The 23,459-nt window shown below is 37.7% G+C and overlaps 2 protein-coding genes across 2 annotated transcripts; one reads left to right on the top strand and one right to left on the bottom strand.

The window, feature by feature from the left end:
• The first annotated feature begins 14,132 nt into the window (after positions 1–14,132).
• Positions 14,133–18,514, top strand: LOC113030076 (uncharacterized). The gene is made up of 6 exons (XM_026181151.1): positions 14,133–14,199; positions 14,343–14,687; positions 14,784–15,122; positions 16,524–16,640; positions 17,706–17,779; positions 18,266–18,514. The coding sequence occupies exons 1-6, from the start codon at positions 14,157–14,159 to the stop codon at positions 18,329–18,331; spliced, it is 984 nt and encodes a 327-aa protein (XP_026036936.1). The 5' UTR covers positions 14,133–14,156; the 3' UTR covers positions 18,332–18,514.
• A 555-nt stretch (positions 18,515–19,069) lies between these two features.
• Positions 19,070–20,804, bottom strand: LOC113009397 (uncharacterized). Its single transcript, XM_026147672.1, has 6 exons — positions 20,762–20,804; positions 20,212–20,535; positions 19,777–20,127; positions 19,573–19,689; positions 19,282–19,331; positions 19,070–19,180 (listed from the first exon to the last, which is right to left on the bottom strand). The coding sequence occupies exons 1-6, from the start codon at positions 20,802–20,804 to the stop codon at positions 19,070–19,072; spliced, it is 996 nt and encodes a 331-aa protein (XP_026003457.1).
• Between the last annotated feature and the right edge of the window lie 2,655 nt (positions 20,805–23,459).

Genomic DNA, 23,459 nt, shown 5'->3' with positions numbered 1-23,459 from the left:
ATTCTTAACTTAAGGCTAGAATACAGTTTTGCTTACTGCAACTGCTGCATGCACTTTTCATGATTTGGAGAAGCAAAGCATGAAATGGACACAGTGGACCGGTGTGTCTGTTACACTAGTTCCACCAAACATAGCGCTGGTACTTCCGAAAGGGCACACTCAACTTTTATTGTAAGAACAACAGAAGCTAAATAAAGGAGAAAAAAGGGCATTTCACAGAGCAGAGAACTCAACAATACACAATATACTTGCAAGGTAAATATTCCAGACTCAAGCTCAGTAGCATTATCTTGCTAATAAACCACAGTAGTTTTACCTCTCGGAGCCCTCCGTGTTGGTTTCCTGTGTGCAACCTGTATTGGGCAGTCCACTGTTTCTTTGAAATTATGGACTCATGTACCAGTGTGAAGTGAGTGGTACTGCACATTTGAACCTGGGTGGGCAGCCCTGTACTGTACTGGCATGAAATGTGGGTCACATGGATACCAGTAGGTAACCCCAGATCTACATTGTGGGCATCCTGTGGGTATGATGCTGGCATGTGGTGATGCCCATTCTGGGCCCACACCATACCACAGAATGGTCAAAATCTAGGTGTGGGCTGCCCTACTGACTTGTGTGGATGGCCCCATGTGGGCCCACAGTAGATGAGTGGGGCATGTTGGTCTGCCCGCAGCGCCTAGATATGAGCACATAGGGGGCATATTTCCTGGGTAATAGGTAGAGTTCAGTAGACATGCTTTATTGGATTTAGGCACATTTAGGGACTATGTGCCTAAATATGCACTCACAGGCTTTATCTCGTGCTCAGCAGACTCATTATATACCTTGCATGTGTATAACGGTGTTTTAAATGAATGGATTGAGTCTGCAACATAAGCATGTTAAGGATGTTTAAATATTACACTTGTCATAGCTGTGGCGTTTCTGTGAAAACCCTAAAAGGTTATTTAAACATCATCAAGGCCTATACAAAATGAGGCACCAAAGTGCCTGTTGTTACAATGTTACAAGTCTCACATGTGTGTGTTTTTTCCCCCCAGGGATCATTTATAGAGCAATATGATTTTTTTTGTATTTAACTAGCAAGTAACTAGCAGGTTGCCTGCTGTCAGTCTTTCCCTGATTAAAAAAATGTGTTAACCCACTCTTTTCAATCTGCATGGTATTGGGTTATTAACACAGCTCATATTAATGGATGCTGGCATCTCATGCCACGCCCATGCAGCCTGTTTCTTAAAATTTGGCCAAAAATGTACACATGTGATCTGCTGGAGGTCATTTTATGTGACTGGCAGTGTTTGTGATCTTTTTTCTTGCCCAAAGATGCAGATACTGATGCAGATACTGATCCTGTGGCCGGGATGATGCACTTCTACAGCCCTCTCCTCCTGCCCTCTTGAGTCTCTGCTGAGAGATACAGCAAGCCTTCTGGCAATGGCACATCCCATGTTATCAGTAGTGACAAAACAGTAGCAAAGACCAAAACTAGAACAAAAGGAGGGATAAACAGAACAATGGTCTTTGACCACCTTTCGGGCATTATACTTCGAATCTCAGCTGCACCTGTAGTCAGGTGAATATGTATTGAAATGCAATTTTGCAAGTACCCAAATATAATAATAGACAGATTTTCTGTATTTTGATTATGAAAAATTTCAGTAATATTTAGGTGACGGTAAATTTCAGTTATTTTAAGCCATCTGGCAACCCAGCTACTATAAATTTTCCCACTTGAATTTCATTTGAGGAGAATGAGAAACAAATGTCATGACAAAAATCTTAAATGTTCACAATTTTATTAACAGAACTTAGAATAAACAAACAATAAATACCTTAAATCCTCTAAATGTCAAACACAAGCTTTTAGGATTTACATCACCAACCAAAAATGTCTGTCATTCAATTAAATTGATAAAGTGACAAATGAATATTTGTATGGCATTTCATGCAATATTTTTAAAATGTAGATTTAAGTAATAATTAACATTTCCACTTTATACAAAACATAGTGTAGTAACATTTTTGTCTTCTATAATCACTAGGGCATTGGAAAAGAATTACACAACTCACCAGCAGGTGGCAGCAGAGCATCTTTTGGGCCTACAATTCTTCTTCTTAATAGGAAGTTAAATGATTTCAGTTTACTTCCAAAAGACAATAAGACTGAAACTGTAGCAAAAGTTTTTGTAGTAATAGCAGGACTACATATGGCCTTACTTTGTGTTTGACTTTTTACTCTGGAATGTAGTCATGAAAGGGGCTTGACCATAGTAACGTCAACCATTTACAAGAGAAAAATGTGCAATTAGTGTTCATTTTAAAAATAAACATACTGGGAAATTGGTGGGCTCATGCAACACAGCATCACATTCACTTTGTGGTCATCAAACAAGATTTTTAATGATCAGAGTTTCAATGATCGACCTGCGTGTTTGCACTGAGTTGATTTAACTTACGCAAAACTTAAAAATAAGTAGCTTGTAAATGATTCATTTATACAGGATTCTTTGGTTGTAGTTGATGTTTCACATGCAGCAGCATGAAAAATGAATGGAAAATTAAGCAGTGATGTGGTTGTGTGGTGTGAATCCACAGAAGGCTTTTTTTTCTCATTTTTTATTTTTAGTTTCTGAACTTTTCCCACTTTGTTTTTTTAACGGCAGCAGTTCATATACATAGCATTTACACATTTGTACTGTAAAATACAACAGTTGTGCTGTGAGAATTTCTATTGCAGAAATGTGGTTATCATGATTTTTTGTTTTGAAAAGCTGTGCTACTTAGTCACCCGGTACATTTTAATGTTTGTTCAAAGTGAAAGTGGCAGAGAAAGCTGATCTTCCCCTCACATGCCTCTTTTTCTTACCTTTATGCATTGTGCCAATAAATAGTGAGCTCATAGTAAACTCATCACAATGGCTGAACAAGGGAACTGTGTCCCTTGTCATCATTATTTCGAAGCTAATAACATCAAAATTGATGTAATGAACCATTTAAATAGAAAAACGTTGCTGCTGTTCTCCAGTGCATCTGTCATATCATCCCCATGCTTTTGCACCTTCTTAGTATCATATATGAGTTTTCATTTAGTGCAGCTCATTCTCATCCCCAGACTATCCAATAAGTATCACTTTTTCGAAGCTACTAATGTGGCTAATTTACATACAACGTGTCCTTTGACGTGCGTGCTGTAATGAATATTTGTCAGGCAGAGTAGAAATGAAGATGAAAAGGGAGAAGAAAAAAGTGAAAAACACAAACTTCTAGGTCACCACACCTTAATCAAATGATTAGTTCATCACCAGGCCTCGGGAGAACTTCAAGAAATATTGAGAAGCTAATCTAGTGATGGATCAATGACACATCTAACTGACTCTCCAGGCCTGGAGTTAGCCACCCCTGTCCAAATTGAACCAATCCTGACTATCACCCCTCCAGCCTTCTAATGAGGACTCTACAGATTTGTTAAACGTGGGTGTTGTCAGGGGCCAGCAAATCTCTGACAGGAGAGTCAATGTACTAGCACTGAAAGACATGCAGCAGGAATACAGCAAATAATGCTGACAAAGCAACATTACACAACGTGGACTGGGTTATGTGATGGCTCTTAAGATTGCTTTTAGTCCCCCATACCTGCCTCATAAGAAACCAGACAATATTCATCCTCGTTTCTAATATGTCTTTTCTTTTTTCCTCTCTCCACAATTTTACGCAAGTAAAGGTCACAACAAGGTCCGCAAACCTCATTAAATGGTGAAAGAGTTTAACTCTCAGAAGTTTACCGAAATTAATTTTTTTTAACTTAAGCACACTTGTAGTTGTTCAGGTTTAGAGTAATTCGTTTTGGCCTTATAATAATCAAGGCCATATCCAGGAAGGCTGAAAACTGAAATCTGTCTAACGGTTTAAGCTAAAAATAGCCTTGGGAGGCTTCTTGTCAACAAGCTACATATCCTGTCGATACCAAATATCATGTGCGTTCTGAGTAAACAGGATTGGCGGGGTGTCGGCAGCAGAGAAGTAGCCAGCCGCAGCTTGCATCTCACAGTTCGCCTGCCACATGTGGCTTTGCTTGTTCTTTCACAGCCACTGACGAATACGTAGCAACATTCTTTGAAAGACAAACATGCAAAACGTTTGCTGTGATTTGGCACAGGTGCAGGTGCACTGGTGCTACAACATGTGCATCTAATGAGTGCAATGTTCATTGTTTCCATACATAAATATTTCTGGGTTTGGTCTTCTGATAATCTTTCAGTTATCAGAAGTATGCAGCAATACTTTTAAGAACTTCTCTGTAAAGGTATTAGAATGTGCATAAATATTAATTTAACTGTCTAGTAAAGCCTATTAAATTGTTATAATAATACTTTCCTCTGCAGCAATCTCGTGTTGCATCTGTCCCCTCAATTTTAATAGTGCTTAGTTTTCACACAGTCACTCTCATATTTACCCCTAATACACTGAGCTGCACCCATACATGCATCCAGCAGACCACTTTTCACACAGATAAGTAGGGAGGGGGGCCGGCGGATTTTTTTACACCCCCAATTTCCTACACCTATCTGGGGCTGGGGTCATACATGCCAACCCTCCCGATTTTTCCGGGAGAATCACGAATTTCAGTGCCCCTCCTGAAAATCTCTGGGAGCCACCGTTCTCCCAGATTTCTCCTGATTTTCCACCCGGACAACAAAATTGAAAAACTATATCCCAGAATTCATAGCGTGGCCAGCCAATCCCAGCTTCCAACAATGGCGGCAGCGACTTCGTTTTAATGTTGCTCTTATTGCTCTTTCTGTGTCACAAAATAAACTTTTAGCAGATTTTCAGGCGAGAATGAACCTGTGTAAACTTCAAGTATCTGAGCCGGCGAGAACAGCGAACTCCCGGCACATCGGCCCCGCAGTCTTTCTCTACTCAGGTTAAACCTGATATATAAGTAACTTAGATCATCTAAAATGTGATTGTTTGACTTTTTTCCGTGTTTTATTTGTTCCTGAGTAAATCGTTTTGGCTGAGATCAAAGTTATTAGATTAGATTAGATTAAATAAAACTTCATTAATCCCTCGGGAGGGTTTTCACACAGCTGAATAAACGTCAAACAGAAAACTGATTAAACAGAAGTGTGAGATGGTCGAGAATTTACGCCAGTGTCCTGTTATATTTAGATAGCAAGGAGCAGGCGGCAGAGTTTCCCTCCACCGAGAGAGCTCGTGATGTACAATCACTCACTTCCGGCCTACCTGGCTTTCAGAGGTCCTCAGGTGGATGCAGCGTCTGAATTTCGACAGCCCCGGCTGGGGGACAGTAATGACGGTGACAATTTACTTACTTTAAATAAATAATTTTAAATAATTAAACAATGTGAAATTGAAGTTTTTTTTGTATTTGTATATTTGAATGTCCCCCTAATTCTGAAGTGTCAAGGTTGGCAAGTATGGTTGGGGTTGGCTGTTGATTTGGAGGGATTTTAACTACATCCCGGGGACACGGCTGACTCTCCGTCAGTACTTCAGAGGGTGGCGTAGTTTGTGTGTTTGTGTGTGTGTGGCTAGGCCTGGTTCTGGGGCTTACTGAGCCTTAGTCCCTCTGGGAAATTGTAAGAGTACTAGGATTCCCCTCCCTGCTGCTCCTCACTGGTTGTTGCCCCCCCACTACCTGTGCTAACATCTCTTTCACATGGACGGACACACACACGTGCACACACACGTGCACACATGTGCACACACACATGCGCATACACACACACAAAGAGCAATTGCAATGTTTATTTGTGTCCCTTCCTTTGTCTTGTCTTTCAGGTGCTGTGTATTGTTTGAGTTTGTTACAGCTGTTACAGTTGCTGCATCAGTTGGAGACCCAGCATACCTCCCTGTTTCATCGCACCCCCTTTCTTTTCTTGTCCTCTGCTTTGTTCTCATGCTGTTCACTCCCTGTCTGCGTCATCATAATAGCCACACAGATAATAATATGAATAATACAATCAAAGATATAAAGTTGATCCTACAGAGAGTCCAAGGTGCTCCTCTTAGGAAAGAAAATGTGTTTGGCACAACAAAGCTTTCAGACCGTGATACTGCAGGACAGGAAAAAGAAACAACAACAAAAACACCCCAAAAAACATTAAAACCAAAACTGTCTGATGCCCAGGGAGGGAAATGAGACAGACATAGAGACAGTAAAGATAATTTAGTTATCTGGCAGAGTGTAGTGTTAATTTTCTTTTGAACTGTAATAGTCTTTAACCTAGCATGCTTTCCTAATCAGCAAATAGCTAGTTTTAACATCAGTTAAAGTGCAGTGGCATTAGCATTAGTATTGCCCAGTCCATAAGGCAATTGTGGCTATAACAGGTACTTTTTTTAGTATCTACCCCACTGGGGTTTCAAGCAATTCGATAATGTAACGTCCACAGACTTCATGCAGCTGACTGGCAGATCACCCAATGTCACTCAATGAGTTGTGACAATCAGCCGCTATTTATTTTAAACTTGGCAACGAGGAGAAAGGCTACAAACAACTGCAAGCTTGAGAAAAAGCCACAGACCAAGCAGCAGGTATATCACTGACTTCACATCCTCCTTTGTTGTGGGGTTTTTGTAGCATACTAATTACATCATGGGCCGCCTGGCGTTATTGCCATACGTCATTAGCTGGGTCCGGGTCCAAACTCCGCTTCAGGTCGCAAAGTCAAAGACACACTGCGGCGTCAGTGAGAGTTTAAAAACTGTCTAAATTATTTCATGATCAGTGTGGCTGCTCTACAATTAAGTTTAACATCCAGGCATCCACGAAAAACAGGATTTCTGAAATGTAATGGAGTTATCTCACTAATTGTGCAGTATTATCCTAATATATTAATATTAGGATTAGGGAATCCTAATATTTATCTTATTTTACATTATGTTGCTTTGATAATGTAAAAGAGTCAGGGGGAATAATTTTGTCGTATATTTTGTTTTGGTTTACATAACAATACATACAACAACAAATAAAGTGTTTAGCCCAGCTCTGTTTGCATAGCACACAGGGAAAGTGTCATATCACAGTTCATGAGATAAGAGGATTACAATCTGCTCTGAAGTGGCAAGGCTCACCAACCAGCAAACGTACAGTGACCTTTAATCATCAAAGCACCTGATCTGCTTTTTGCACCAAGGAAGAACTACTGTATCATATGGTAATTGTGTTGATCTGTTGATTTTGTATTTAGTCACTATGTGGTGCAGCTTTTGAATGATCAGATTACAAATTACAGGCTACAAAAAGATTAACACACTTGCAAAAGAGAAAAGAATTTGAAATATTTTATATATATATGGTGAAAACCCCCCAAACAAAAATACAAACAAAAATATTTAACCACACTTTACCACACAATTTAAAGTCTTACCATTTCCTGAAATTTAGGTGCAAAAAACAAAACAAACAAAACAAAAAGTTAATTTAATGGGAGAAAATGACCACTAATCTCTTTTTTCCTATTTTAATTTTTTAATTATATTTTTAGTGTTAAAAAAAGCATCTAAGTTAAAACAGAAGTCTATGCACCACAACAAAGACTCTTGTTCAGTAGGTTTCAGTTCACTACATAGTTATTTGTGAGTGGGAGTCCAGTAAACTTTGCACGGGACAGCTAATTTGGTGCATCTGCACTGACAATAGTCTCAAGATAGTTACTTCTGTAAAAACATTCTTTGGACAGTTGAAACCACAATCAGCTACCAGAATGTTGGTGAGGAAAAAGTATGAATAGGGCTGATCCAGAAGAATGCTCCAAAGCATAGCACATCATTTATAAAACATGGCTTGAGCGTGCATGGCTCCCAGGATTGATGATGAGACACAGGGCAGAAGCAGCCAAATGAATTCTGTCACAGCTTCAGGTCTTCCAGGAAGGGTTTTCACAAGGTTTAGGAATGTGTTCATGGGAATTTTTGACCATTCTTCCATATGTTACGTTAGACTCCGCCCTGTATGCTAAAGTTACTCCATGATGTTGAAGTCATGACTCTTTGCAGGCCAGTCAACGTCTTTCACACCAAACTCACTCATCTATCTTTATGGACCTTGCTCTGTCATATAGCAACAGGAAAGGGGCCATCCCCAAACTGTTCTCACAAAGTTGGCAGCATGAAATTGCCCAAAATGTCTTTTTATGCTGAAGTATTAAGAATTTCTTCCACTGGAACTAAAGGGCCGGGCTCACTTCCTGAAAAATAATGCCATACCATAACTCCCCCTTACATGGCGTACCACTTCATGGTGGAGTTGCTGTCATTCCTATTTGCTTCCGCTTTGTTATAATATCACTCACAGTTGACTGTGAACCATTTAGTAACAAATGTGACGTCCTATCACCAATGTTCCCTCTAATGTTTCATGTGTCTGAGCGAACGCACAAACTCCCTTGGACCACTGTGAGCGACAGCAGACGTGTGCACTGTGGTCACGCCAGCATCGGATCCATCCAAGTTACATGTTTATTAAAATAATCAAATTACAGCATTTACATCTATGTTAGACTACTTTTAATTAGCCCACTTACAATGAAAAAAAAAATCTAGTTCCTGACCTGTGTAGCATGTTAACACTATTGGAAGTAAAAATAACTTGAACTCCAATTTTGAAAACACAACTTTATTTTTTTTCTTTTTTTTAAATGAAGCTCTGACTTGTATTATGAGTCTGTGGTCTGGGAGAGAGTCTGTAACTCTCTGTCTGCAAAATACAGGATATAATGACCAATGTTGGGCAATTAATTATATAGTTACTTCTTCAAAAAAGTAACTGAGTTTTGCAAACAACAAAGTATTTTGCAGCTGTTTACCTAAAAATGCAGCCAAGGCGTTTCAAACTATTTCAAACTATTTACAGAACAATCAGCTGTTCTGCATCAAATCTGATGCCACACAAATTATTTGTGCCGCTCCACAAAATAATTTGTGTCCACTATGAGATGAAGGAGAACAACAGCCTGATACCTGCAGGCCTGACAGCAGCAGATGTGTCACTGCTGTAACACCTGTAACACTCAGCAGGCGCCTCATTGTCCTGACACACAACAACAACAAAACTATTACTTCTATGACTACACTGCACACTAACTAAACACTAACTACACAAGATTTGCGCTAAACGTCGCAAATCTCTCACATCTCAAACATGCCACTACTAAAACTTCCTCCCTCCCTAAACAACAAATGCCATGTTTTGATTGGTCGACATGGTACATTTTTCGACCAATAGGAAAGGGTGGGTTCTTTTAATTTTGTTTTTTCTCACAGGCTTTCGAGCCTTTGTTTCTTATAAAACGTTTCTTCCTTCAGTAAATATAAACAACGACATTATTCAGGAAGAAAACCAAACATTGCAGATATTTTATCATAACTCTGGTTTTACGTGGCCGATCAACACAATTTAATAACTGGTATAAAGTCCACACTTTGTCCGTCAGTTGTTCCGTCTGTCCTGCTCACATCTCCAGTGGTTGTACAGGTTGTCATTAACGTGGCTTCACTCCACATCAGCCGCTTTGCTCGCTAAAACACCGGTGTCGGCACATAAGGACGCTGTCATAGCCTGACAACGACGTTGATCAGCTGCGTATACGAATGTGAATCGCATCATTGGCTGGACTGTGGGATAAGGTGGCCTCGTTGTAATCAGCCAGTCACTGACTGACTCACACTGCAAAACAGAATTGTTAAAGTATTAATTTTAATTTCAATTCAGGTTAGATATTTTTTGTGCGCAACGCAGTTTTTTTCTGCGCAGACACCGTGCCAGCAGTGCGCAATTGCGCACGTGCGCAGCTTAGAGGGAACATTGCCTATCAGGATACCACGCTGGAGTTCACTGAGCTGTTCAAAGCAAGCTGTTCTTTTATAAACGCTTGTAGAAGCAATTCTTATTTGTTTGTTTGTTTGTTTATTTATTTGTTTTTGACCAAAAGAACAAAATTCAGTCATTATACATACACTGTAAAATATAAGCTTTAGAAATACAGCCACTGTTTTAAGGATATCTTTCTGTCTTTTAACCACCAATTGGATTTTACCATTTACCCTTCAGAGATATGTGTGTAAAACAAATAATGTGATGGCAGAAAATAACCAATATATTTAAAAACCAATTTCAATTCAATCTTTACAGTGTACATAATTGCAACTAAGTTAAAACAGAAGCCTTGAAAATACTGAAAGTATGTCATAACAGAACCCCTCACCACAACAAAGACTCCTGTTCAGTAGGTTTCAGTTCACTACATATTTGTTAGTGGGAGTCCAGTAAACTTTGGTTGCACAAGGCAGCTAGTCAAAGGAGCTTGCAAAGAAAAGCGTCTGGACTTCTTTAAGTTGCTTGAAGACGTTTCACCTTCATCCGAGAAGCTTCTTCAGTTCTAAGGTCAAATGGTGGAGAGTCCCAGATATAAACCTAGTGGGAGTGACCCCCCACAGAGGGACAAAAGGACCCCCTGATGACTCTCCACCATTTGACCTTAGAACTGAAGAAGCTTCTCGGATGAGAGGTGAAACGTCTTCAAGCAACTTAAAGAAGTCCAGACGCTTTTCTTTGCAAGCTCCTTTGACTACGATGACCTGGATGACTGAGAACCTTCACAGACACAAGGCAGCTAATTTAGTGCATCTGCACTGACAACAGTCTCAAGATAGTTATTGTAAACAAATTTGAATCCAGTGATACATGTGCTTCCAGTTTTTAAAAGAGAAAAATTCCATAGGTTGGAGGGGTGGTAGAGATGTAATTCATTCAGAAACAGCAGTTAAACTTAACTATGGAGACACCATGCAATGCCTTTTTATACTACTTTTATACTTATTTTTTTGGCGAGTGTTTGGGTGGGTTTATGCAAGAATAACCTAACCCTATAACTTGCTAGTGTTATAGAAAGATCATAACTTGTGATATATGAGAAGTCATGTGTGTTCTTGAGACTTAAGCTAAGTAAAAGTCATTCTAACTTGAGCGAAACAAAAGGACAATTTATGCCCATGTAAATATACAGATAAATTACTATTTCATGGTTTGCCAATAGACTAAGGCAGCATGGAGGGAAATAAAATCAGGGTTTGCTAGAACATAAAATTTTTCCTGTCCAGTTGATAGAAAGATTAATAATTCACACATATAGGGGACACACTAAACTAGGCTGGACCATGTGAATGAGACGCATAGTTGCAGGAAGCATCCAGTAGATCTACAGAGATAAGTTGAGAAAGTGCTTACATACATTTTTGATCCCAAAAGAAACAAAAGTAACCATTAAAAAGCCCTCTTATTGCATTATTGTATAAAAGGAGTACTGATATCCTTCTGTTTCAGCTCATGTTTGGCTGTTTCAAGTATGCATGTAAAATAAATTAAATTTAAAAAAAAGACTAAAACCAAATTTATTCTTCAGTGGGGGAAGAAACTGCCTAATAAAGAGCTACTTTAATGTTTTGTTCAACTTTGTGTAGTATTTTGGATGCCTCAGAAAGCAGCTATCCAGATGAGTGGATAGCTGCTTGTATAGTGAATTCAAAGAACCACAGATTTACAGGTTACAGAGGGCTTGTTAGTTTGCAGACTATTTACAGACAGAAAAATAAGACTCTGCTTTTTTCTGCTTTTTTGGGCAATGACCAATGAACATATTATTATTAACTTTGTTTGAAAATACTTTTACTTATTATCTATTTGTTTTCTGTGACGTTCTTCAGATTATCGTTTTAAAGTCACAACACCAAATTTTAAGTACATACATTGTAGCTATGTGAAATGGGGATTGCTTTGCTTGTATTATGGAAAATATGAGTTGCACCATGCACTTGCTGCAGTCAAGTACTTGTGTAGTGACCTCATTTAAACTCCCCCCCCCCCCCCCCCCACAATCATTTCTCACCTCTCAGAGAATTGCTCAATGTGCTGTGGCTTCTTCAACTGTAAGTAGTTTCTTATTATATCATATCAGATTAACAAAAAACATTTTTGGTCACTGATGTTTAAGGGTATCAGCCTCTGAAACAACTGTTCACCGTATTGATATAATTTGCTGTATAGTTTTACTTTCACACTTTCACTTTGACCAGAAATAGAATCAGAATACAGGTTTTTGTTGTTGCTGCTGTTTTGATTTTAGAATCATGAGCAAGACTTTTAACAGTGATCAGAATATTTTCATGCTTTTAGCAATGTTGAAAGTTTTCTGATCACATTTGAAATTTTACCACACTGTAAAAGTATGATTGTTTTTTTTTAAACTCACACATTCTTTAATAACTGAAGATAACCAGAAAAACCCAACAGATTAAACATGCATTGATCTATGCATTGCATTTAAAATAATTATTTGAAACCTTTTACCAAAATGTTGGGATGTAGATGCATAAAGTATTGTTCTGTAACTTGTAAATCGGTAAAATCCTGATACAAGTACAATCCCAAGAAATTCTGTTTTGCTTCTTTTGACTTTCATTTTTTTCTCTCCAGTACCTTTACTCTCCAGGCTGTCTTCCACTGCCTCCCTACCTTCACGGTAAATAATGTTTAAATATCACAGTCTATGGAGACTCCTGCCTGGTTTTATCTGTCCACCAGTCAATCACCATTAAAAACAAGAAAGGGCTAAGAGCTGATCCCTGTTGTATTAAAATGTACTTTGATCTATCTACAGTGTTGGGAAGGTTACTTTTAAAATGTATTCCAGTACAGATTACAGATTACATGCCCCAAAATGTATTCTGTAACGTATTCCGTTACGTTACTCAATGACAGTAACGTATTCTGAATACTTTGGATTACTTAATATATTATCATGCTTTTTACAACTACGTGAATGTACTATTGCTGTGATCTATTACTTTTACTGAAGGTCCGAACCGTAGTAAAGGGGCTCTGGCTAATATGTCGGGTTCCGTGTCGGGCTGAAAACTAGCTTTACTTTGTTGTCTGGGTCAACTTTTCTTGCCAGAGACAGAGAGAGGCGTTGAAAGGCTGCTCCAAGGGAACTTGTTGTTTCAGAGGAAAACAGGAACACGGTGTACAGTCGAGTCTTAATAGCTTACTTACAGCTGGGCTCGTCAGGCTCTCTTCTTGGCTGCAGTGGTTATTATTATATTTACATGCTTCCAGCTCCCGTTTTTCCTCGATGACAACTCGTACCTTTCCACTCCCCTTTTTCTCCCTCCTCGCGCTCACAGACACATAACGTGTATGGCAGTCCATTCTCCCTGCAACACGGACTACACTGGCCATGAGGCTACATTCTTTAAAGCAGTAGCATTCTGTCTATTAGCTTAGCACAACAACAACAACGACAACAACAAAAAGGCGCTCTCTCACCCAGGAAACACGCAGAGCGAGAGCGTCACCCTGTAACCATGGCAACCGTAACGCTGCCGCCTGGAACAACAGAACGTAGCTGTCAAACAAAACCCAAACAGTCCTGACCCGCGACAATATGAAACAGGAAAGTACCGCAGTGTAATCCATTTATTTCAACAAAGTAACTGTATTCTGAATACCACCTTTTTAAACGGTAACTGTAACGGAATACAGTTACTCATATTTTGTATTTTAAATACGTAACGGCGGTACATGTATTCCGTTACTCCCCAACACTGTCTATACATCTACGTTTGTAAGATTTTCTTCTAAATATCGGAATGTTTTTCTTCCAGATTCCTTGCTAGCTTGATTATGACTTTGACTGGAAAAAACAAGACACAAATCAGTTTGTGTGCAGTCAAAACAAAACTGCAGCACTTGAGTCTTGCGCCACTAGATTATACTGGCCATCACATAAATAAGTGTGCAGTCTGTGAACACTGAAAACTTTATTCTTTTAATTCATACTTTGACCTATGCTGCCTGGTTATAAGTGTAGAAATTAGTTGTTATTGTTATTCTTCAGTTATACAAGATTAATAAAAGCAATGACCAATGAAAGTTATTCCTGCAGAATCAGCAGCGACAACAACCTGTGTAGATTCACTGTAAATGGTTTGAATTTTACAGGAAGTACATTTTCTGTGCTTCAGCCAATCACAGTGATTTCCACTTGGTAAACCTTGATCAGCTTGTGACTAAATCTTCCTTTGAGTGGGAAGACATCAGTTGTGCGAGAGAAGGCTGAGGTACCACAATGATCAGAAGACTGCTTTCTTTGATTCTTCTAAGTACATTGTGTAAGTTGACTTCACTGAAACATCTGACATTGTAAACAATATAAAACAAAAATCTGTAACGTTGAGTAATGTTTATATATAGATGATACCTTTTTAAGTGCTTTGTCCTGTCATGTTCTAACCAATTTTTGTTTTGATTTTAGCTTTGACCGAAGGGGATGAGGATCCTTTCCAGAGCTCTATAACTGTGACTAAACTTGGAGATAATGTGACTCTGACATGTAAAATCCCTAGGGATAATGTTGGGTTGTCTTACTGGTATAAGCTGAATTTTGGAAACATGATTGAAACAATTGCCTCAGGAAGTTTTGACAAAATATCACTAAAGGGACCATTTAACAACTCAAGATTCAATGCCACAAAAGTGGGTGATATCTATTCTCTTACCATAACAAATGCAACCAAAGAAGATGAAGCAACTTACTTATGCCAAGGAGGAACGGCATACATAATGGAATTTTTTAATAGCATGCTTTTGGTCGTGGATGGTAACGTATTTTAATTTGAAAGTTTTTGTCATATCTGCTTCTAAGCCCAAATAATTACAGTTAATGCTATTTCATGACTTTTTATGATTCACACAGATACAAAAACGCTGCAGAAATCTTTCACCGTGAAACAAACTTCAGACGTGGAGTCAGTACATCTGGGTGATACAATGACTCTGCAGTGTTCGCTCCTCTCTGAGAACAAAGATGACACAGATCAGTGTCCAGATGAAGACAAAGTGCACTGGTTTAAAGGTGGATCAGAATCCCATCCAGGCAGCATTTACCACGGCAGTCTCAGAAATAAAGAGGACGGGAGATGTGACTACAGTCTGTCCAAAACTGTAACAAACTCATCTGATGCTGGGACGTACTACTGTGCCGTGGTGACATGTGGACAGATCCTGTTTGGTGAAGGAACTGAAGTGGAGATAGGTATGTTTTTAAAGTATTATTTTAATATTTGCTTATCTGTACTAGTTGTTGCTGCACTGATTTTGTGAGCATGTAAGAGAGCAATTTAAGTTTGATCGATCTTATATAAACATTATAATGTTCTTAAGCATCACTGGTTTCTTTGCCCTATGAAGTATTTTTTCAGTTTGCAGCCCACATGAGTTGATAAATTCACAGGTGGCATTTAGCTGCCTCTGTGACCTTTGCTTCTTTTTTCTCTGTACTTTTCTGTGTATGTGTTTTATCCCCATTTCCTGCATTGTTCACGTAAAGGCCCCTCTGTTTCAGCTGCTCATGTTGTCTTGTGTACTTCACATGATGATTTTTGTTGTGACAGTGTTGTTCATATGAACACTTAAAATACACCACAATCCAATAGGAAAATTGTATAATAAGAATATGTCACATGAAGTTTACAAGCATGTTAATAAATTAGTTTTGTTTTATTTTTTCAACTGTGTTTAAACTCTCCCAAATATGAACGTGCTGATGTTTAGCAGAGGGGTGCACTATGACACATGTTCAACATAGCTGGGCTCTTTGTGACAAAATCTAAAATGCAGTAAGAGATGATTGGTCTCATTATCATCTTTCGCTGCAGAAAATCATTAATCTTGTGATTTGATCATGACAAACCCACTGATGAGTAAGATAAATATATCTGTACAAAGAAATTAAGGGAAACGGTTATTCATATTAAAAAAGGCTACAACTGTATTTGTGAACTCTTTCTGCACCACTCTCTTTTATTTCCCGTATATTGACAAATTTCCATGAAATAGTAATTTATCTGTATTATTTTTTATTTATATTGTACAATCCAATGGTGAGTAAATGCAATGGGTGAGTAAATGAATGCATTCAACACGAGGTACAACATTCATTTTGCCAGATTCAAAGAGCGTCACCTTTGTGAAAGTGGAAATTGAACTAAGCTACACATAGTTCACTAGCCCATTAATCTGGCTTTGTTGTACAGCTGTTACTGTGTAATGTAGGGAAGAAAAAGTGCTCTTGAGGTTGAGGAGAAAAAGGTTGTCTGCAGGCATGTCATGATTTTCAGGGTGGGCCAAGTTCTTTTTAATATAATTGTTCTGAAGTAGTGCTTAGTAAAAGTTGAACGTATACATAAAAAATCATGAATGAATGTCTGAACTTTTATGATAATTTATTACTGCACATGTAGGAAAATGAGTCAATGAAGTGGTTGGAGTCCAGAATGTTTTTTGTTTCTAGCTTTTGTGAAAAGAGTCTTAAAGTCCTAAATATGAAAACAATCATTATACGTACTTAACATAGAACTGATCTGTATGTAGACGTGCACTGTTACACAGACTTGTAAATGAGATGTTAAATGTCTGGGATGTTTTCTCATTCCAGAGGGGTTCCCGCTGGTTACTGTGCTTGTGATACTGCTGACCTGCTCTGTGGTTGTGAATATTGCACTGATTCTCACCAGAAAACAAAAACAAAAACCAGATTGGAAACACAGCAGAGGTAGGTTACTGACACATGCATACACATATGTACGCATGTGCACACACACACAAGCGCGCGAGTAACATCGGGTGTCGCCTTCTGCTGCTGTTGCTCATCTGCTTCAAGGTTCTGCTCAAAATTCAGAGATTCTCTTCCGGATCCCTTGATTATAATGAGTGTTTTTTTGAGTTACTGTTTACTGTCATGCTCGTGATTGGCCATGTCTACAAAATTACATCTTTCAGCACTTTGCGTGAAAGGTTCCAGCTTTGGTTTATTTAGTGGATGGTCCTCTGAGGGAAAAAAAAGAAGGGGAACAAAGTTTCCAGTTCATGAACTGCAAAGTTTCTGAACTAGTAGAAATTCAAATGTCATATCAGGTAATATTAGTTCAAGTTTTCTCGGCAGTATACCCCAAACATGTTGTTTGTACTTTCACCACCATAGTTTTTTACGAATTATGAATGTCAGAAATGAACTATGTCCCAACTTCCCATAGAGTACATAAACAGAAGAGCTTCTGCTGAGCCTTTTATAGCAATGACAAAAAATTGAGGTGACATTGGGGAAATCCTCACTAATAATGCATGATGTGATAGATTTCAGTCAGAATTAGACATAAACACTAGAGATCTATCAAATCTGTCTTGCGCATTTTCAAACACCAAACCTCAGAAGCCCACTTCCTGGATGAGTCACGGATACAGAAAGCGAAGCAGAAGTCGTATCACGTTTCGTTCTATGACCATGATAGTGACTCCATAGACTAATGCAGCCATTGTGGTAGACAGACTTTATTTCTTGATGTAAAAGAACAGGGTGTTCAGAGTATGAATCTTCTGGTGACAGCTAGAGTAGATCAAACTATGAACTGAATATATCCATCATAATATTTATAGTAAAAAGAACTGAAGCTAACATGACAGCTAACTGAGTCCCTATGCAGTATTAATTTAGTCTTGATGATTAGATTCTTGGTTCTGACCTGGGAAACATTTACATCAAATAGCATATATTTTTAACACTGTTAACATCTCCATTTTAGGTCTTCTGCCAATGGTAATGTCTTCTTTTTATTAACAGGAAAAGTTACAGCCTCCAATCAATCTCCAGTCAGTCAACAGGAGAGATCGACTGTGGATCAGCTGAATAATGTGGTATATAAAATATTAGATTTTCAGACAAACACAGAACCAGCAAGCTTAAAAATTTCGTTAAGAAAAACACTTTTATCATGTGAAATACATGAAAATTGTCAAATGAATCTGAAGCTGAAGTGTAAAATTACAGTGTAGTCATCGATCACCACTGGCATCCCAACAAAAGCTGTAAGAGAGGGGGTTGGATTGGACTGATGAGTCAACAAGAATTGAACTTTGACACAGAGAGACACTCGTTAATGTTCAATTTTCAACTGTACTGTTTTTTTTTTTTTTCATTTTCCATTTTTTTAAAATTTAACACTAAAAAAGTACTTTGGTTATGGTTATTAATTTATATGGTTATTCTTATAGGAAGCAGAGTTTGTGAGGTATTTGCAGTTAACTGTGACTATGTTCTGTGTGTTTTTAACCGTATAATGTAAATCGTAACCAGGCTTGAAATTGATTGTTCAATTACAGTTTGCTCTTACTAATTTGCAGGAGGGTGAAGAAGTGGGAGTAAACTATGCGGCACTTGATTTTCCCTCAAGAACAGCTAAAAGATGAAAGAATAACAGGGAGCTACCGGATGACACAGCATGTACTCTGGAATAAGAGACTACTAGTAAATCTTTCCCCTTTGAAGAAGATATATATATATATATATATATATATTACATATTTACTGTGTTAATATTATATGCATGCAATATTGATTAACCACTCAAATGGATAAATACCAATAAATAATCTGCTGTCATTAAAACTATGTTATATGTACCTCATGTGTTCATGATTCATGTATTTGACAAAGACAAGTCACAGTTTATTGTTTTTATTCCTTATTTCAACTTCACAGAAATTATGCTTTAGAGGAGGGGTCTCAAACTCAAATGAGCCGTGGCCACTTCTGTCATCTCATTGGAGGGCCACTTTAAAGTGGCCACTTAAAGGGCCTGTTACACTCTGCTGTCATATTAAATCATTTTTCGTATAATAATTAAAAAAATAATAATTTCTTTACATCAATATGCGGGCCGCAAGTAGAGGTAACGTGGGCCGTAAATGGCATGTGGGCCGCGAGTTTGAGACCCCTGCTTTAGAGTAAAACAAAGCTCATGTTTCCTGAACCTATACTTTTACATTTAAGTTTAACAATACACATAATAGACATAAACACGTGATCATATTACTAATTATATTAATTTATAAAAAAACAAAACAGAAAGCAGCAGGCATGGGATCTGTAACACAATGTGAGTTTTATTTTAAAATTCAGGACATGCTCAAAATTTCCTTTAGCATTCAACTCAACATAGAGAGCACACGGTTCTCAGCAAACTCTGCCCTTCTCGCTCTTGTTTCTCTAGCAGAAAAATTCAGTGCAGCATAGTTTATTTCATCATCAGCTTCAGTCTGCGTAGTAACAAAAAGCAAATAAAATAGTAGTTTAGATGAAGATACAAAAATCTTTGGACATATTTAAACTAAATTATAGCATCATTTTCATTACTTACTGGTTGGTGCAAGTTGTCAGTTTGTACTTTCGATACAGCATTTCCTATTCCTTGACATAAAAAAAAATATTATCATGATAAATATATGATAGTGAAATACACTTAATGAGACATTGCCTTCTCAATTTACTGCAGTTACTGAAGTTTCACAAAGATATGATACCCACTCTGGAGCATAATCCATAAAAAAATTGTCATCAGTCGGTTCAATAATTTTTCCTTATGATTTTAAAGTTGAATTGGTTTTATGTTTTTAAAATGCATGAATGTTGAACCACTGTTAACGCTTACCTTTACATTTTTTACATATCCTTCGGTTGCAGATGAAGAAAACGTTTCCAATAACAGAAACAGCCAAACAGACTATTAATATTGTCATTTGAATAAATACTGGTTGTGTTGTTTGCTCTACAAAACAAACAAAAAAAAATCAGTTCTTAAAAACATGTTTTGAGTATAACTTCCAGTACGGGAGACAAAATCAGGCACAGGTACCTTGAATATTAAGTATAGTTCCATTTCCAGATATTATTTCCCCACATGTGGCCACAGCGCAGTAGTAAGTCCCAGCATCAGAGGAGCTGACGTTCTTAGAGAAGCGATAAACACATCTTTTCTGAGGGTTAGATCTGTTCTCATATTCATTATGTCTTTTCCCGTCAGTGTAGATGATGTTTGGATGAGATCCCGCTCTGAACCAGAAAACATTATGATCTCCTGGACACGTCTTGTTCTCAGAATCAGAGAAGACTGAACACTCGAGAGTCGCTGTGTCTCCTGAATAGACTGGATTTGATTCCATCTGCTTTTGGACAACGATATAGTTTGATGACCTCTGAGTGTTTCCTGTGTAATACAAAACACAAAGACATTCTTCAAAACATGCTCAGAGATTTTTAAAATGTTTGTAAAAGTAGAACAGTTGAATACCTTTTACTAACAAATACATCCCGCTCCATTCACCACTAACACAACTGCCTTGCTCACAGTGATAGTAGCCCTCATCTTCTTGGACTGTCTTCACAATAGTCAGGTTGCCAAAATTTTTATCAATTTTTGCCTTAAATCTTGATTCAGGAAACTCTGGAGTATAAACAGGTTGTGTAGTTCCATAAAATGTAACAACTAATTTAAGAGCATCTCCGACACTCTGCTTGTACCACTGGACTCTACTGCTGATCTCTTTAGTAGTTCTAGCACATGTTAAAGTTGCTGCTTCACCAAGATGAGCGGTTTTCACTGGAACCAGAGAATCTGAGTGAAAACAAAACATAGAAAGAAGAATCATGAGGGGAAAATATTCCAACATATTCCAATGTGTGTTTTTACACACACACACACACACACACACACACACACACACACACACACACACACACACACACACACACACACACACACACACACACACACACACAAATCAACATAAATAATTATATTTCAAACATGTGATCAGAGTAAGAAATAAAAAAGCCCTTACAGCCGTCATGGAGAAAAACCAATACCATCCATAATATGACCATCTTGACACTGGTCCTTGTTGAGGCATTTCAGTAGGTTTAAGAGGTGACATGTGCTTGTTTGTTAGAGCATCTGATTGGTTGAAGCATCTGATTGGTTAACACAGAACAGACTTAAAAGTACACTTCCTGTCACACTGATCTTAACATTTTTTGCCTCTTTTTCATCTTCTTCTGCAGTCTTTCAGATGTCTGTCTGATAGTAGTTCATGTTGTCAGATGTTAAACACAGGAAAAGCAAATGGCAAATGAAATTCAAATTCAATTCTACTCCGGGTTGTAATACGTGCTGCAAGAAATACATCAAATACATCAAACTCTGCACTACAGAGTAAGTTTACTATCTGTATTTTTTCATTGGTGCGGGGCAATAACATTTTGTTCGTCATAAGATCTGAAGAGCAGGATGAACAAATACTATATGGTTTAGCTTTAGTGGACGAAATTACACGAAAAGCAGCAGCAGATATTTTGTTAATATCATATAAATTATTCCTATGGTGGAGCTATAGGTAAAGCCAGAATCATGCCAAGTGCAAGATCTCAACCATCACCTGCCTGGACAACAGCAGCACCCATGTGAGGATGCTCTCCTCTTAATACACAGAGTGGTTTCAAAGCAGAGCAACCTGGGCCTCAGCACCTCGCTTTGCACTAGGATACCAGACCTCTTTAACAACAGACCCTAGAACATCAGTATGTTCTGGGGTCAGTAGAGATGAAATTAAGTTTTCTGTTGTCAAAGACAGTTTTTCTTAATCTGGCTCTGTGCAAATTTTCCATTAAGACTGACATGCAATTCAATATTTTTTATAATTTTTTTAACCCCATTGACTCCAGAATTTACAAGGTTAATACTGAGGTGGCAAAATATGCATACAGGCTAAAATTCAATTCATCCAAATTATTGTTATTTATGTAGCACCAACTGACAACAACAGTCCAAAAGAGAAAATATCAGTGAGAAATGGTTCTGTGGAGGAAATGACTGATGTGTTTGATTTTTTAATTAATCATTTATACAGCGTTACTCATCTTTACTATATAATTTATAGCTACAGATATAAATGTTTATTTTTGTTTAACAACCCCATATATAATGTGTTCATGGTATCATTTATAAAGTTTAAATAAGTGATGTATTTATAAGCGCATTTATCTATATAATTAAGATATAACCTCATTGCTTGTGAGTGTGTTAACAGAGGTTTTATTAATACTTATTTCATAGGGTAAATTAGGGTTATTTCATCCAGTTACTAATTGTTAGTTAATGAGATATATCAGGGGTTGTGTCATCTTTTAAAAAAGACGACACAACCTCTGATCTATCAACATTAAGTATTTTGTGTGAGTTCATATAAAGCGATCACTGATTTTTCCTTATAAAGCATTTATTAATGGAAACAAAAGTATCTCAAATACCAGCTATCTTTACAGCAGAAAAATGATGCAGACAAAGCACACAGAGATACAGAAAATACTAATATTTATTGCCAGATGTAAACATAAACTACCTGGGTTTTACAGAATACTAACCTTGGAAGAGGGGTTTAAGCAAGTTCACTTACTGAGTTCACTTAATTTTGCTCTTTTTTTTCACTCTTTAACCTTTTTAGCTTCTTTATTACACTTTTTGAATTGGTTACATACTGTTTGGTTTGCTGTTTTCTCACATTAATTATGTCTATCTTTTCAGATAGATATATTTCAGGTGCTTGGCTGACATTTATTTGACATCAATTTAAAGGTTTGAAAAAATCCCACTAACCTCAACATGAATGTGTGAGAGAGTCTAATGGGAGGAGTGGATTTGATTCTATTGGCTGCTGGAAAGTGCAGTTTGTTGTGCACTTTTTCTTTACACTTTCTGTCACATTGGTCTCATCCTGAGCTTTTTCTGAGTCTGTGTCCATGTGTGCAATTGCATGTTAATATAAGGACTGTAACCATTGTTACATATATAATCACAATTCCGAAGTTGGGAAGCAGTGTTAAATATAGATAGGAACAAATGCAAATATTTGCATATCTCATAATTAATGAATTTGATGGAGGAACATTTTGCAACTATTTACCTTAAATGGCATCAGGGCGACCACACAGTGGATATAAAAAAGTACATCAGAGAGGTAGAGCTTCTCAGAAGTAAAGATGAGCAGAGGTTCAATAAACCTGCGAAAACGAAGTAACGGACAGTCCATAAGAGAAGTGAAGAAGCGAGTGCAAGCAAGGTGGAGTGAGTGGAGTGGAATTGCCACAGATGGATAGCAGCAAAAGTAAAGGTCAAAGTTTACATGACGGGCAGTGAGCCCTGCTGGTTTGAGACTTAGTAAGGGAGGCAAACTGATTCACTTGTGGAGAGCAGGGACTGTGCATGTTGTGAACAGTGTTGGTCAAGTTACCGTCAAGTAATCGGTAACTAATTACTGATTACTTCTCCAAAAAAGTAACCCCGTTACTTTACTGATTACTTATTTTCAAAAGTAATTAGTTACTTTTTAAAAACACGATTTACAACCTGAGTAGGTGATAAAGCGATAGATCTTTCAGCCCAATTCTACTTTTTCTGCATAATCATCATACAAAATGTAATCAAATGGAAAAGTCTCTTTTTAAAACTTGTTTTATCAGTTTTAATCTTTTAACTTTATGCAT

The sequence above is a fragment of the Astatotilapia calliptera genome, chromosome 2 (assembly GCF_900246225.1).
Source record: "Astatotilapia calliptera chromosome 2, fAstCal1.2, whole genome shotgun sequence".
In the NCBI taxonomy this organism is placed as follows: Eukaryota; Metazoa; Chordata; class Actinopteri; order Cichliformes; family Cichlidae; genus Astatotilapia; species Astatotilapia calliptera.
This window is presented reverse-complemented; position numbering and strand designations above follow the sequence as displayed.

What these genes read in the sequence shown, in the direction of transcription:
- LOC113030076 (XM_026181151.1), top strand. Translation starts at nt 14,157, where the DNA reads ATGATCAGAAGACTGCTTTCTTTGATTCTTCTAAGTACATTGT. An exon ending in GATTCTTCTAAGTACATTGT is followed by an intron (nt 14,200 to 14,342) that starts GTAAGTTGACTT and finishes TTTTGATTTTAG; the next exon opens with CTTTGACCGAAGGGGATGAG. An exon ending in AGATTGGAAACACAGCAGAG is followed by an intron (nt 16,641 to 17,705) that starts GTAGGTTACTGA and finishes TTTTATTAACAG; the next exon opens with GAAAAGTTACAGCCTCCAAT.
- LOC113009397 (XM_026147672.1), bottom strand. Translation starts at nt 20,804, where the DNA reads ATGGTCATATTATGGATGGTATTGGTTTTTCTCCATGACGGCT. An exon ending in GATGTATTTGTTAGTAAAAG is followed by an intron (nt 20,128 to 20,211) that starts GTATTCAACTGT and finishes TGTATTACACAG; the next exon opens with GAAACACTCAGAGGTCATCA. An exon ending in CTGACAACTTGCACCAACCA is followed by an intron (nt 19,181 to 19,281) that starts GTAAGTAATGAA and finishes GTTACTACGCAG; the next exon opens with ACTGAAGCTGATGATGAAAT.